At 31.6% G+C, this 16,702-nt stretch overlaps 2 protein-coding genes across 3 annotated transcripts; one reads left to right on the top strand and one right to left on the bottom strand.

Annotated features, from left to right (window-relative positions):
* The first annotated feature begins 901 nt into the window (after positions 1-901).
* Positions 902-10,727, top strand: LOC106719715 (protein obstructor-E). Of its 2 annotated transcripts, none has more exons than XM_014514149.2 (5): positions 902-1,019; positions 6,924-7,133; positions 7,595-7,783; positions 8,074-8,284; positions 10,593-10,727. In XM_014514149.2, exons 1-5 carry the CDS (start codon positions 974-976, stop codon positions 10,645-10,647), a joined length of 711 nt encoding a protein of 236 aa, XP_014369635.1. In that variant the 5' UTR covers positions 902-973; the 3' UTR covers positions 10,648-10,727. The 2 variants fall into 2 exon arrangements, with proteins under 2 accessions (XP_014369635.1, XP_014369633.1); XM_014514147.2 differs by lacking the exon at positions 10,593-10,727 and adding an exon at positions 9,472-10,250 and having other exon boundaries at positions 903-1,019.
* Positions 10,728-11,189: 462 nt separating this feature from the next.
* Positions 11,190-15,934, bottom strand: LOC106719673. Its single transcript, XM_014514066.2, has 6 exons — positions 15,758-15,934; positions 14,343-14,458; positions 13,864-14,176; positions 12,676-12,806; positions 11,758-11,971; positions 11,190-11,424 (listed from the first exon to the last, which is right to left on the bottom strand). The coding sequence occupies exons 1-6, from the start codon at positions 15,870-15,872 to the stop codon at positions 11,333-11,335; spliced, it is 981 nt and encodes a 326-aa protein (XP_014369552.2). The 5' UTR covers positions 15,873-15,934; the 3' UTR covers positions 11,190-11,332.
* Positions 15,935-16,702: the final 768 nt, after the last annotated feature.

The raw sequence follows: 16,702 nt of genomic DNA, 5'->3' as shown, positions 1-16,702 counted from the left end.
TTCCAGTACAATATTTAAACCGGAAAAATGACGACGTAACGACAGACCGATAAAAATAAACGCATAGTGCTAAATATGGCCTTCGTCGTCATTTTCTTTAAAAAGTAAAAAATTATATTAACCATTAAGCGTATAATAGGTTCTTCCTTCAAATCAAGGCATTCTGGTAACTGTGTACGATCGTCTTTTGTTACAAAAAATTTAATCGCTTAATATTAGTTATAGTTCACTAGTAAATAAGTTTATAGGATAGTTAATTATTTTTACAATTATATGTGTATTTTTTAATTAATTATTATTATTTTTCAATAAATAATTTAAGGAGCAAATATTCTCAAAATTTTATTATTATTTTGTACGTGTGAATTTTCTTATTTGTACTTCATTCAAATACATGATTCGAAATCTTATCCCATGGCCGCCGAAATATCATTTTAGCATTCTCGTCGCACATCTCACAAAGTGTTCAAAGTGACGTAAAATTTACATTAATTCCACACCATTTATCTATAGCATGATAGTACAATCTCATCAATAAAGCAGCATTTAAATAAAGTTTTTTTAGACAATTAATGTTCATTCTTCAATTATTGAGCCTGACTGTTAAGTTTTAAAATGATGTATACTTAAGAACATTGTAGAAGAAATACGTAATAGTTAATGTTTTAAACTACTATATGAGGAGAATAACTTTATCGAAAGACTACTTGAAAGGAAGACAACAGTAAATATACGAAAATTTGTGGCACAGGATAGAGTGGCACCAAGCTGTAAGGATGCGACGTTGGGCCTGCGCGGAGTATGCGAGGGGTGCGCGCGGGTGCTGCGCAGGCGCCGACGACGCTTTTCACCGCCCGAGTTACTCGTACGCCTACCCGATATAAAAGCCTCGACCGCCCATTCACCCGCTCGCAGTGTGTGCTCGAACGTAATAGTGTCCACTACTCCCGTGCAAGGACTTAAAGTTTATATAATGTATTCACGGTGTTTTATAGTGCTAGCGGCCGCCCTCGGCGTGGGTATGTAGAATTTGAAATATTTAGGGTGCGGCGTATGCGGTAGTGCCCGATGGCCGACTGGAACGATCTAGAGCGGTGCCGATGCTTTCGCCTGTCATATCGTGTCGGGATCACGAAAGCTACAGATGTGATACTGTATCAATGCTATCAGCCTACTCCACCAGCGACATAAACACGGATAGAGAAACTGCATTCTATGAAAATTTCCACAATCTTACGCTGCGACATAAATGTTGTCGACTACTACAGTTTTTTTGTAATGATGTTACGTCATTTTTCTCAATTATTATCCTAAATTTATGCAGTTATTTATATAATTACATTCTTTAATTTCTCTTCACTTTACCTTCAAATAGATTTAATTGACGTTACAATTGAAATTCAGGGTATTGTTTGAAGTTTTCTAATAATTATAATATTTATAGTTCTAGGTAATGATGAAAGACAAAAAGTATAATGAAAAAACTACATTTTAAATGCGACTCATTGTATTATTGTGCTGCTTTACACATTTACAATATCGTACAATGAACAACGAATCTACATATAATGTCTTACAACATACTCTCCGCTAGTATTATGGTGGCTGACTTTCACTCATTTATCACGCCATTAAAATGTTATGGAATTGAAATAACTCGCAAAAATTGTTGCAAAATTACAGACACTTCAGGGTTAAAAGAATTTTTATAATGTCACTTCTAATTGACGGAATTCCCTCTCATTACACTTTCTAGCGTAATACTACGAATTACGTCACACAAGACGTGTGAAAATTAGCAAACTATAACAATGCATGTATTATGAAAAAACTACTTGATCCCGTTATGTCTAATAACTATTGAAATCTCTGTTGCCAAAATATTTTCAATTTTTAATATGATGAAATATTTTATTGTGAAAGGCATTTTAATCACTTGTATATTGGACAGAAAATTGCAGAAAAGTTTTCGCTAAAATTATCTTTCTTTGCAATAATTTTAATCGCAAAAAAAAAATAATTGTGAGCCAAATTGTATGTAAGCTAATAACTATTTTTCCCACACAAATTAAAATCATATAAATAATTTGTCAAACAGGACATCGTCTCATTCATGCACTTTTTAGTTATGAGGCATTTACTATTGTTTAATATTGCCAACACGTAGAAGATTCTCACGAGTGTTTTGCGTATTCCTCCGTATTCACAAAGATAAACTAGAGAGTGGATTGAAAAGTACAAACGATTAAACGAAAACGATTCGTCACTGAGAATGCTAAGGAATATTCATAAAGTTATTGCGTGAAGCTATTTAATTGTCAAGTATGGCCGGTGCGTGTTCGAGTTTCACAAGAAGAAAATCCGGTGAAAATTAATCGATTGGTTGAGCGCGCGTGGCATTGAGCTGGGACATATTGCGATCTCTTGTCAATTATACTTGTTTACGAACGTTGAGTAAAGTTAGTAAATTAGGCAATATGTACGCAGTGATGAAATTGACTTTTACATATTTTATTATTTACAAACAATATAACTTAACGAAATAACTAATCTATCGGAATAATTCTTAATAGTTTTAACCATTTGTTATTTGACTCTATTTTGCTATGTTGATGATATTCCTCCTTATGATGGACTGGTTATTTTGGCGTATTCAAATGCATAATACCGGAGACACAAATTTACGCTTGTCACTTCAAATAGGATTGATTGTCTTATTTTACCAGTATTTTGGATTACGCCTTTTATTGAGATAAAGGCACATAAGATGTACATAATGGTGTTATTGTGTCATCTGTTATTTATCATACATTTAATGTTGCATGAAAGGTATAGCATCTTATTTCTTTTTCCATTACTAAGACAATTACTTTCTCATTTAATTCGTGGCAACACATAATGAAATTTTTTATTTTGAACTAGATTTTAATAAATACAAAGCACAACAACTATCTAATTATATTGTGCTGTCTAGTTAAGTATTCAGTCTATGCAAAGTGTTACAAAACTGCCCGGCGTTAATGTTCACTCGTACTACTAAACCATGATGTCATAGTGCTTGTAAGTGTCGAAATCTCCAAGCTTAGACCACCATACATGGCAAATGTTTTCTCGTTTAACTAATTTCTACCGAAAGTTTTCAATGTAAAGCTTACAGTAATAATAAACAATAGGCAATTAAGATGTAATTTAAAAGTGAAGGTTGTTTATTGTTTTTACCAAAAATGTCCAAATTTCTTGGCATTCTACGGATGCAGTTTTTGTAATTATTTAATTGCAAAAAACAATACACCGGAAGTGTTTTTACTAACTATTTATTAGCCGAAGAACAATGTATCATAGTTTTTGTTTTTGATGTTTGTTTTCTATTATTAGAATTATATACTTGTTTATAAATTAATGTCATTTATCGTGTATGACACACATACTTGATAAATAACATATTTTCATTTTTACATTAGCTCGAATTGATTTAATACATCGATATGATTCTATAAAAAGTTTGCATGGATCTCGCTGAAATTTGGCATAGATGTAGAACACAGCCTGGAAGAATTAATTAAGATTTTTTTTTAATTCCGCGCAGATGGAGTAGCGGGTGACAGGTCGGACCCATAAATTACTAAATCACAATTACTGTAAAAAGCGATGTAAATTTATTAATCTTCTCAATTTATGAAGAACAAGTTATACGAATATCTATAACTTTTAACTTTTTACTTAGATGGTTTATACTTATCCCGCCTGTCCCATAGTTACGGACGAGAGTTTTGTTGTATACGTTTATATTATAGTAAAGATTTTTGTAATATAGAGTGTAGGTTTGTAACGTTGCAGCATGTCACGTACGTTGTTTGTAACGTCGGCGCCGACAATGTAGGATACGGTGATTGTACGTCCTTCATGGCCGCCTCTTATAAATAACTTTGTATCGACTTGTATTAACGTTTGTCTTTTTGTTTTTCGTCCTTAATTCCGACCGTCCTTTACTACCTGAGAGCAACTTGTGGTCTTACAGACATGTTAAACGATTTCTTTTTGTTAATTTTTGAATATTGCAATTATTAGGGTTATAAAAATGTAAATTTTCATTTTTCAGTCAAAAGAATTTGTCATATTATTTCAAACGTATGAGTGTATATTTCTACAGCAATAAAATTCAAATTCTGTTGCTGGAAATATTTCAAGTCAATTATTCAATATCTCAATATAATTAGGTATGTTTGCGCAACACACAATAAATTTTCAAGTTACGTATTAATAATACATGTGGCCTCACCTATCCGCCTTTGTGAACCACAGAAGAATAATTATAGCTTATTACAGCTGTGACATCGGAATTAAATTGCAATTTTGTAATATTACATATGTATGTAATATTTTTCCCCTAGCACCGAATGGTTTAAAAATCAATTACAATTTTAAGTGGTAATTAAGTAAGTAGCTTTATCATCATAAAAGTAACTGATATTTTGTATTTCGAATATCTCACATAACTTACTACTATTTTATATTTACTTAAATCGCTTATATATAGTTCTAAATTAAGTTAACAGAATGAAGTATTAAGTTGTACAGTTCACAAAAAATTTACGATTCAAATAAGTAGAGTAAAAAAAAAATGAACGAGAAAGCGTTGAAACTTTCACCGACAGCGCATAGCTGCCAATGATTATCTAATGTTATTTTAAATGTTACATCAACTTCTCTTACATGTAATGTAAGTAGGCGTTAACTAAATAGAATCAAGTTTTAAGTTCATTGTTACTTAACATTTGTATTAAAGATTATACAACCATGTTATTTCTCGTTAATATCATTACGCTTTCGTAGTTATTTTCATATTAAAAATAATTCAAATTAATAACATGATTAACCTTTTTATTTTTCTTATTTTTATTCACAAGTTATTGAATAATTACTGCGTATATTTCAAAATTTTAAATATAAATCATTGAATTAATTATTTCATTATTTAAAATCATATAATAATCTTATTAATATTCAAATTATTTATTGAATAAAATGTAGATAAAGGTCAACTCCCAGTCATGATTGCTTAATAAGATGCGCGTGAGCATCAATGTGTTAACGAAATCGAAAGTTCCGCCCAGACTCGCTCTGTGGGTCAACTTGAGGCTTTCACCTGTATTACTTAACGGTTTTTGACCTTTGCGTTGGATAATGTATTGTGTAAGATTAAGCCTATTTATAAATGTTGCTATTTCAATTTCAAAATGATGCTTAGTCAGTAATTTCGGTTTTTTAATTTTAAATCGTTGCCTCATAATGTTACCACATGGATTCATTAATTATTTAACTGTCACTTTTAAAGTTAATTGGTTAATAAGACAACCGCTAAATGTGTATTTAGTAAGAGAAATGTAGACTAATACACTGCTTAAGTTTTCTTTATATGTATATCGTTATGTAGATTAGAAGGAGATTATTAAATACGCATCAGATTAATCTGTTTCATTTGTTTATTTAATATATAAGTAAAGCTTATCATTGAGATTTATGTAATTGGTAATATGACACTTTAATACTTATGTCATAGATTCGTATTATAATGACGTGTAGGGCTCATATGACATGACAATATGATATGCAAGAGATCTTGGATTGGAACCTTTGGCTTATGTTACTGTCACGAGATTATGGTTACTTTACGAAAGAAGCAAAAATATTTGTTAAAAATATAATTGTTCTTAATATTAAAAAACTATACATGGACTATAGGTAAATTAATTCTCAACTGTTTCGTGTTATTTATTAATTTCATCATTCATTTAGTAACAATCTTGCTTCAACTGACAAGAATGTTAGGCATTTAAAAGGCGTCCAGTTAACCTCGATTCAATATGATAAATAATAAAAGTTGTCTATGTCTTGTTTTTACTATCATAAAGGATATTTTTTATTTCATTTCAACGCAATCAAATATATATGGCCTTTTTATTTATAATTTGAAATATTGCTTAATTTTATTAATAAGGTGGTCAATTATTTAAATTAGAGGTTAATTAATTGGGTCATGTAATTTTAGCGTATCCATTAAAGCATTATAACCTAGAAAAACATAATCGTAGCAATTATGTTAAGTAATACGTTTCGGCAATATGAGTTTAAGCATTTTGTAATGCAAATTGTCTTGATTGAATAATCAAACTCTTAAGAATTGAACTGCAATATTCAATCTACATTTGTAAATGTTATCAAGGACATATACATATAAGGAATTTTATATTAAAGCTTTGTGAAACTTTTGATATACAATTTGTACTTTTAATAAATAAAAGAGAGAAGCTTGTTGCAAAAGAGTCGCGAAGTTTTCGCCTTTTGCGTTGCGTATTAAAGCCGCAAATGTCAACCGGTAGTGTTGACTAGGTTTCGTGACATAATCACAGAATATGGAAGTATTTACGTCCAATCGTAAGCAAACAACTCGAAAACTTGTTTCGATCAGTTTTTTAACGAAGCTGAGTAATGTATTAAATTAACACGACGCAGTAAATATATTTAAATTTGGACACAATACTAGTCTTACGATTTTAATTAAAATTAACAATTGAATGCTAGGAAATAAATTTTTAGCATTTTATTGCTCGGTAAAGTAAAGGCAATGTATAACGTTGTCGTTTATTACTCAATATCCATTCGTCGCGTTGCATTCTGTGGAGAAAGAGTGGCCCTGCGACTGGTTGTTGTGAAATCTGTTGCGCGTAAAGCCACTTGGCAAAATCCCTTGTGTCTCATTGCGTAACTATAATAAAAATTCAAGATGACACACCTTATGATACATAACCGCACTATATTTTGTGTTAATATCTAATTAAGAACTCCAGCAACAAATTTAATAGATATAATAATAATAAACGTATTTGTTATTAAAATTAACAATTGTAATTTTTTTGTTGCAGCTCTTGGTCAAGAATCCTTCAAATGTCCTGATGACTTTGGATTCTACCCACACCACGTGTCCTGCGACAAATACTGGAAGTGTGATAATGGTGTCGCTGAACTGAAGACCTGTGGTAATGGACTCGCTTTCGACGCCTCCGACTCCAAATACCTGACAGAAAACTGCGACTACCTCCACAATGTTGACTGCGGTGACAGGTCACAACTTGGTAAGTAAAGAATCAACCGATATTGTAAATTTAAAGTCTAAAAAATTATAGTTTACAATATGATGTAAATTTTTAAGACATGAATAAAAACAATTACATTAAAAGTGAATCAGATAAAGAATTTAAATCAATATAAAATCGAGTCATGAGCGCCTGGTAACATTCTAAATACTTGTACACGGTCAAGGTTAGCCAGGATTTGCATTCAAATTTATTCGTGATGGTACCAAGTATTCCACTTACCAGGATATGGTCAGAAGGTCGTTACTTTAATCACGTATATTATAAAATATAATATATTCTCTTCATGGTGACAAAAATTGGTTGAATGTGTTAATGTGGACACATTTACATAATTAATATTTCTATGTAAAAATAAAAAGTTAATAATTTAGAGCTTGCTATTATAACTAAAGAGATATGGGGTCGACAGTAGATTGTAATGTACTTCCATTTCACAGAACCCCCGATCTCCACACCCCACTGTGAAAGACTGTACGGTATCTTCGCCGATGAAAAGAAATGCGACGTCTTCTGGAACTGCTGGAACGGCGAGGCTTCCCGCTATCAGTGCAGTCCCGGACTTGCCTACGACAGAGAGGCGCGTGTGTGCATGTGGGCCGACCAGGTGCCCGAGTGCAGATCTGAGGGTATGTTAACTTATTAAATCGAAATTCAAAAACATTTTATTTTTAATACAAAAATGATAAAGAAATTATTGCTACTGCGGTATGTAAGGCAAAGATGTCAAATATCGCTACAAAGATCGATCTCTTGCCACGTTTTCCTAAGTCTTTTCTCACAATCTTGACAGGCCTAACGATTCGTCATAAACATAGTAAACCTTTCTAGAGTACGTTATTAAGGAATATTTAAAATAACAAGAAATAAAAGAGAGAGAAAAATGGAACTAATTAGAGAAATGCTTTATAACTCACAGAAGTAGCCAACGGCTTTTCTTGCGCGAACCCCGGTGAGGTAGCCAACATTGGCTCCTTCAGTCGTCACGCCCACCCTGAGGACTGCCGCAAGTACTACATCTGTCTGGAGGGAACCGCCCGGGAGTACGGTTGCCCCATCGGCACCGTCTTCAAGATCGGCGACTCTGACGGTACCGGCAACTGCGAAGACCCCGAAGATGTTCCCGGATGGTGAGTACTATTTGCTTCTCAAGTTCGTACTATCTATTAAATTTCTTTTTTTTCTCAACGTAACTGTCTGTTATCGTTCAAGTGAAACTATCTTGACTAAGCAACTTGAACGCTTCTCTTTAAATTTCTACTGAATCACATTGGCTCAAATGATAATGTGACCGATCTCAGTCTCTTTTAACTCTGTGTTATCAAATCGGTGTCCCTTTTGCTCCTATTCCACAACGTACATCCCTGTGACTAACAATTCTTCTGCACTTTTTGAAAAAAAAATATTACATATTATTCGTTATTATAAATATTCAAGTGTTTTAGTTCTACCGTCATTTTGTATTCTATAGACATTCCGATGCATTTAAAATAAGCGAACAAAGAATGTTGAAAGAACTTTTAAAGAATTAATTGGTGGATAGGATCTTACATTCAAAACGAATTTGAAATTTAAATGATGTTAAGTAGAACTGCACGCCTATCCACGAATATGTCATGCAGTGTCCGCGGACGCTCTTGGTCAATGCCGACTTGTGTAACGGAATACATACGTATGGTAATGACCGTTTTGTTTCATAAACTTATTCGGCGAGTAACTGTATTACGCCGATTTAGTAACGCCATTCTACTTTCAATATTACATTCAGTGATTGTTTCTAGCCCACTTATATCTATGACGGTCTGGATTGCTGTTTCCTCTTGTTGTGCAGTATTTTTTTTATAGATGCAAAACTAGTTGTTCAATGAAACAATGAGTCCTTTCTATAAGGATTATCTTTAGTTCATGGTCTGTCTGCTTCGAACAATCACTTTAAAAGTGGGATGCGCCTGCGACGGTCACGATTAAAAAGATCAAACGAAGGTCAAATGTGTCGTATTGAATCCTTTCGAGTATCTTGTCGTAACTCATTAATGATTTCTAAGAATTTATTTTGTATTATACGCACCTGTATTTAAGCGAATGGTGATTTATACGTTATAAATTCAAGGCAGTTCAGTAGATATCAAGTGTCGTGGGCAAGTTTTATTACACAAGTTTCAATTCTCTTAGTATGTTCACAGTAAAAGTTGCTTAGAATTAAGATAGCCATTTACAACGTTTATTGCAATAAGTGTAGTTAATATTTACAATAGTAGTAGAGATAAGTTAAGCATAAGTGGATGCGACAGGCAGTAAGGTGCGCGTACATTTTCAGCGAGGACTACTACGGCGATTTGGATCTGAAGACGATCCGCAAGAGCGAACTCCTTGCCGGACTCCAGAGCGACGGGCAGGCCCGCCAGGCACCAAAGCAGCTTAAACCCCGCCCCCAGAAGGAGAACTAAATCTTAACTCCATCCCTCTTAAACCTTTAATACTCACATTTTTACTTTAAATTACTTCGCGCATTAAAAACAACGAGCACATATCGTGTACAGCACAGTATGAATATAAATTTGAAAATTTAAGCAGAAAAAAAAAGTTGTTTTCGACGCGCGAGGATATTGTTCCAAGTTTAAATTTGAATTTCGAATTGTTAAGTGAGTGAAGCCGATTGATTTGTATTCATTTCTAGTTGCCAAATAATTTTCTCGTTGTAGCCTTAACAGAACAATTTCCAGAGGCGGATTAGAAAGTTAATAGAAAGTTTACAGCGTTAGTAATATTTATTTTATATTGTATCTTAGCTCTCATAGTGCTCTGTAAGTCATTCAACCGGTTAGTTTAGACTTGGTCTGTGCCCGGTGATAATTGTCCTGAAAAATATGAAACGATTAAGACTAGGATATATTATATGTATAAATATATAAATTTGCATTTATAAAGTCCAGTGTAAATTGATACGTTTCCATTTCAATCAATCCACGACCTTGTAAATAATCTATGTATTGAATTATCTCGCTGCGACTGAGTGTTGTTGTTTGATAAACATTCTGTATTTTCTTAAGTTTTACATTTAGTAATAAAAATAAAGAAAACATATAAAAAATTAAACTTATTTGTGTCTTATTTATCTGTACGTTGTTAGTATTGTACTTTTGCACGAACTTCCTTATAACATACTTTCATGGTAACACTTTTTTTCTATGTTGTCTACACTCTTGTAACCCTCTAATAACTTCTTATTATTTCAGTTTACTTCTATTTTATTAATCTGTATCCACTAGTTCTTTTAACAGCCAGTCTTTGTCTTCTTTTAAAAAGGTACGTTTATTAATTATAATACCAGCTTTACTTAATATAAGTTTTTTTTTTCTATAATTAAATATGAATATTGTAGCTGAAATTTATATATTAAAAAATACTTGTTTGTAATGAAAGTAATATCTGTTACAGCGAGGATTATTACGGCGACGTCGACCTCAAGGCGCTAAAGAAGTTGGGATTCTGAAAGTCAAGGGACCGGTGAAAGGACAGGCTTAAATTAAACCTGTACTATACTTGGTATAATATAAATAGCCTTTTAAATATTACAAATTAAATTATTCAATGACCAATTAATTAGTTTATCAATTATGGTCTAACTTTAAATTTTAATTTTGAAAAATAATTATTGAATAAAATGAACTTTATTATGTGCAAATAACATTTATTTATTTTAAAAATGCTACAGTACTATTTCTAAAAATTGTTCTGTATGCGTTTCAATATTATTTTAATTCTTGCAAATATAATTCTTGGCAATTGAAATTATTGACGAAATAAAAAATAAGGCTTTTTAAATGTTTGCCAAATATGTAATACTAATAAAGAATCTCTTTGACATGCTACCAACGTGAAGACGTTGATAGTTTGTCGAACATGAATATATGTATTAACTTAGTGATATAAGTTATCTTTAAGTTAGGTTAGGTATTTTACAGTCGAGTGTAAATAAACTTTTTTACTCACAATTGTTTATTCATTTTACCACATGGCATTTCTTAAATTATAGTTTCAAAAATTACAAACAAAATTATATAAGTATATGCAAAGCCTGATGATGGCCTTTTCACAGAAAGAGCCTTAAGTATTTTAATAACAAAAGCAAAAAGAATTACAAACAAATGAGGAGGTTATTTAACGCTTATTTAAAGCTATTCCGCGGTTTTAACATCTGCGATAGCTTTCAGCTTCAATTGGCGAATAGCATCTTGACGTGACATAGCCACATGTGTTGCCGTCCAAGCTGAAACAACGAGATGAACATCCGTAATCCTTTTAATATAAAAAACACATCCTTGGGTTTCCACTGTCGTAAGACAACATAGTATTAAGTATACAAAAAATTCACCCGGTGTATTAAAAAGGAAATAAAATCATGATAATGAAAAAAGGTAGGACAGGTATTATTTCGCGGACGCAGCCTGTTTTTATAACTCTCCCCGACTGTTGCCGTCACAGAACAAATGCATGAATTTTTAGCCGTTTATATATTAGATTTTTATTTAATAATGTCGTCACGAAAATTTTAACAATGTTATGTAGTAAGGATTATTTTTTTATAAAAAGAAACACTTACTTTTACTATCATAGTAAGTATTGATAAACTGATGAACTGCCACAGTAGTCGAAGTTGTAGGCGCTGTACTTAGTTCCATAGGAGTTGTAGCTTTTGTGGTATAGGTGGCGGTTGCAGTCGTCGATTGTGGAGTATTCGAAGAAGTTTGGTCAGAAGATTCCATCAATGAAATATTACAACTGACGATATGCTTATAATCACAAACTCCTAGATGCTGAAATTTAAAAATTTTTAATAAAAAATACAGCATAACGATTCTTTATTTCGACAGTTTTATATTGCATAAAATAAATTTAACAATCTTAATTGAAGTATTGACAATTCAAGATATTGCTTAATGCATACATAGTTAACTTTTTTTTTCATTCGTATGTACGAGTAATTTATGTATCAATCAATTGAATTTATTACCCGATTGAAAATAGGATAATGTTTTCCCATGTATATTAATTATAAACAAGTTGGTTCCGAGCTTAATCAATAAGGCAAACTATATCTAAATAAAAATATTTCTCAGAAATGGTCTTAAGTCTAGTCTAGTTTTTGTGGGCATAATTAATAGCATTTAAAAGTAATATAATAAAAGTAAATAACTGAGAATATATATTTTTCCTTGAGCTATTTAAAAAAATATAATACCTAACATAAAGACAGAAAAGTAAAAAAAAAGAGTAACAGATGATGCCTTTTCTTGGTTGAACAGTACGAAGGTAAAACATGCGTGAATATTTTTTGTAGAGACGTTTAATAGTTATACTTATGCAAATATACTTGTAAGTAATAATGAATTAGTTGCTTTCTATGGTAAAACTATCTCAGTTTTTATAATGAAAAACCTTATTACCTTATGTAGAAGGTAACGTCACTTTTTTACTGACGCTCCTTCTCGTAGTACTGAAGTATTAACATATTCCTTACCTGGTTAAAGTAAAGGTCAGAGGGGCATTTGAATCTGACCGGCAGACTGTTCACACACACGAAGAACTCGTTGCAGTTTGTTTCGTTTCGAAATGTTTCGAAATCTTGGCGACATCGCGGTACTATGGTATCTGGAAAATTAATACGAAACATTTAAACATCTATGATAACTACGCTTTTAATACTGAGTGTTACTGAACATTCACCGTTTAAACCGTTTAGAAATATATGTCCAGTGATAAATATTTTTGTTGCAACAAATTAGAGGATAAAAAATTAACAATTCCGATTGACATCACAATAAAAAGAGTTTATTACACTTTAAATACTAGGCGTTAGGAATGTAATGTTATAAAAGTTGTTTTGACTTCTACACCTTCTTAAGTCATTGTGTTCTGGATTTTATGCCATTTTAAAAAATAAAAAAAATTAACCTCATTTGTTTTAAATGCTTTTGTTTTAACATTTTATAATAGTATTTAGTATTGGAAACATTACATATGAATATAAAAATGTCATATTTGCGCGTGATATGGATGATATAATGTCGAAGCGTTGCGTAATTGTAAAGCTTTGCATAATACTTGGTGTGAAATTTCCAGCGATATCTGAAGAAATATCAAACTTAATTTTTTTTCTCTTTCAATACATTCAACCTCTTGATTTGTTGTTTAGGTCAAAATATTTCCACTAGTCCACTTTGGACTGGCTTGAGTTAGTTATTGTGTTAATAAATTGCTTTATTTCGGACGTATGTTTGAAAAGAAACGTATGAGATGACTAAAAACCTGACATTGAGTTTTATTCTATATTTGGCAAAGTTAAGCTGTCTTTACCCGTTAAAAATATAATGGCATTTGATTAAAATCTAAAGCTGTTTTGAGAATTAATGACGTGGTCGTGAAACTTAATTCCCTAATAAAAAATCGGAATAAGTCTAAACAGAATATTTTAAAATTACATAATTGACTGTATACTTAGACCTAGAAAAAAAAAATAAGCCGTGGTGTCCCAAACTCAAGTTCTGTCTTCTGCCTATCAATTATGAATGTCACATTAAGTTACAAATGGAAGATTTTGTAATTCACCTGGTAAGATTACAAACCGACAACGCTCACAATGGACCGGTTCCAAACAGTGAAATTATGAGAACTATTTCTTATGTGTTATATATCAAGTTAAAATTACCTTTAAGTTTTCTATTACTGCAGTCCACATTGTAAGCATAGTCACAGTAGCCATTATTAGAGAATAGTAATCCGTCAGGACACTCCTGCTCGAACGCCCAGCCGTCCCAGCAGTTAATGAAGTTACTACAGAGCTTCTGTGAGGGAATAGGTTCCCGCTTCCCAGAGCAGAGTGGGTTTGCTTCCACAAGTGGGTCACGTGTTGATAGCATCATTAGCTTGTTCTGGTATACTGGGTCGGTGTTGATTTGCTGCACCACTGCATCGGATACTGGTATCATATAGGCTATAGTAGAACCACTGAAGCTTGATGGCTGAAGAATTTTTACTCACATTAAAACTCAGTCTTGATTATATTAATCACGGTTTGTGTTTTATGTTTACAGTAAGTAACAGATTAATGAACTGATAATCATGTAAATGAAACCTTATGATGACTTTTTGGATATTTTTGAAACCAAGAAATATGTGTGTACTCACCCTAAGAAAGCTAAAGAATGGATTCATGAGGTTCCAAAACACATTGTTATTTGCACCAAAATCAGTAAGGTAGGGATTCGAATATGTTTTTACCAGATTTCCTTGTTCATCATAAACTGAAAATAAATATCATACAATAATTTGATAATAATGAAGAAAGAATAAGAAAGAAGTAAGCAAGAAAAATATTAAAGGTATATCATACACAGAAATATAAATGCCAATCATAATTTCAAAGAAATTTTATATACAATATACTCGTAAAACTAATTTGAACATTGAATAGCCACATCACACGCCACAATGTCAAATCGAGATTAATGTTGTCCGCAAAGGATGTATAAAACATTTTCAACTTGTCGGAAGACATTAGGCGCGTTGTAAATGAGATACGGACAGTTGAATGCGCCTCGCCGTACGATTCACTGACACGCAACTTACAAAAGCTTTAACAATTGTCTGGACGAGTGTATTCAACCGCAAAGATTGATAATAATTTTCTCCTTTGATTGAACGCGAGAAAATCAATACATGTTATAAAAACCCTTTCTCGGTCATTAACTTACATGGTTCTCTTATATTTAAGTTATTTCTTAAAGAGTTTTTTTGTAGCAATAAAATTGATCATTCATTTTTCATGTCGACTTTTCTCCTTTTGTTGACGTTAATTATAATAAAATTAATGGTTGAACCAAGTTACATCCAAGTACATGAAGTTCAGAAAATACATAATCTTTCACTATCACGTAACTTCAAATATTTAGAAAATATGAATCGAATAAATTTATTTTGGAGCGAGACAATATTTAAAGTAGAATTTATTTTGGAGCGAGACAATATTTAAAGTAGAATTTCTGGTACAAATACAATCCTTTAGTAAATTTCATTTCTTCTTAGATTGGAATAATGATTGTATTGCTTGGTGAGCACGTAATCGCAGAGTAATGATCGGAGAGATGGGATGTTAGTGCTTTCATTTTATGTTTGATACATCCCCTTGTTGCGTCTCGCCACGCGATGTCTAGGTCATTGATATTATAGCACGCAATAGACTATACCTTTTCTTCTACTTATGAGGAATTATGATAGCCCATATATGGTAATAAATAATATAGGATAAAAAGTATGAATATGAATATTCATACAGACTTACTTAAAATATATTTTTAACAGATTTTTGTTAACAAGAGTAAAAAGTTATAGACTATTTTTTTACCATCATATTAATATGTTTGGGGTGCTTCTTATAATATTGTGTAATCACAAAAAGTACAGTGACTTAATAAAATTAAAAAGTAACCATAATTGTAAATAGGATTCATTCGTACAATGAAATTATTTTTATAATTCAAACTAGAAAAAAAAAATGTTTTTATAAGTTTGCAAAGAAAAAAGAAAAAAAAAAAAGAACTTACATAAAAGTCTCCTTTGTCGACTTTCCCCAGAAATCTTCTCAGATAATGTATTTCCATCATCAGCTACACCACATGCTACTAACCCCAAAATGATCAAAGAAGTCAGCTTCAACATTACTAGCTCTGTTGTAACTCGTAGGCAGTGACCAAGGGCAATGTCAGGGCTAAACGCAGATCCTAGCTTTTATAGAATCTCTGCTTGAGTACACCCATACATACGTGGGCTCCAGTTTTAGTCTGGACATTAAAGGAAAGCTTAAAAGGATATGTCTGTTGTACAGATCTTACATGTAATTTTGTACATTTAAATGCATGTTTGTTTCAAAATGTTATTGTCGCGTTAAAGTTGTTAGATTTCTTTGTATTCCTTTTTGGTCGATTGCATTGCCATGTTTAAAGACATTTTAGGTAATACAAAATTAGATTTAAAGCATACATTTTAAAAACAATAACGGATGTTGGAAATGTGTAATAAATAATTTTATTTCATACATGTTTTTTTTTGTTTTGAAATAGAAGAATAGAATATAAAACCAGTTAGATCTAGATGAATATTACAAATAATAATCAATTATTTGTGAAAAAATATATTATTGTTTATATATAGGTTATATATAGGTTTTATATATATTGTTTATATATTGTTTGAATAGGTTTTGTTGACATATGTATAATATTGTAAGAGCGAAAATATATGCAAATAAGATATGAAGATGTTTTCAAAATACGCGTAATATATTGCAATACAAAATGGTATGTTGTAAGCACTTATTCTGTAAATAGATTTTATAGAAACGTGATATTTATTTGATCGTAAAGTTGGAGAGCTGTTGAAAGTAAAGAAGTCTTATAATAAAAACATATAAAATAATGTTAAACAGACTTCGGTCTACGAAACATTTTATCGTAATATAAAGAATAAAATTTAAAACAAATAGTACCTAG

Source organism: Papilio machaon, chromosome 3 (assembly GCF_912999745.1).
Source record: "Papilio machaon chromosome 3, ilPapMach1.1, whole genome shotgun sequence".
Classification (NCBI taxonomy): domain Eukaryota; kingdom Metazoa; phylum Arthropoda; class Insecta; order Lepidoptera; family Papilionidae; genus Papilio; species Papilio machaon.
The sequence above is the reverse complement of the archived record's forward strand: the minus strand, read 5'-3'. Positions and strand labels throughout refer to the sequence as shown.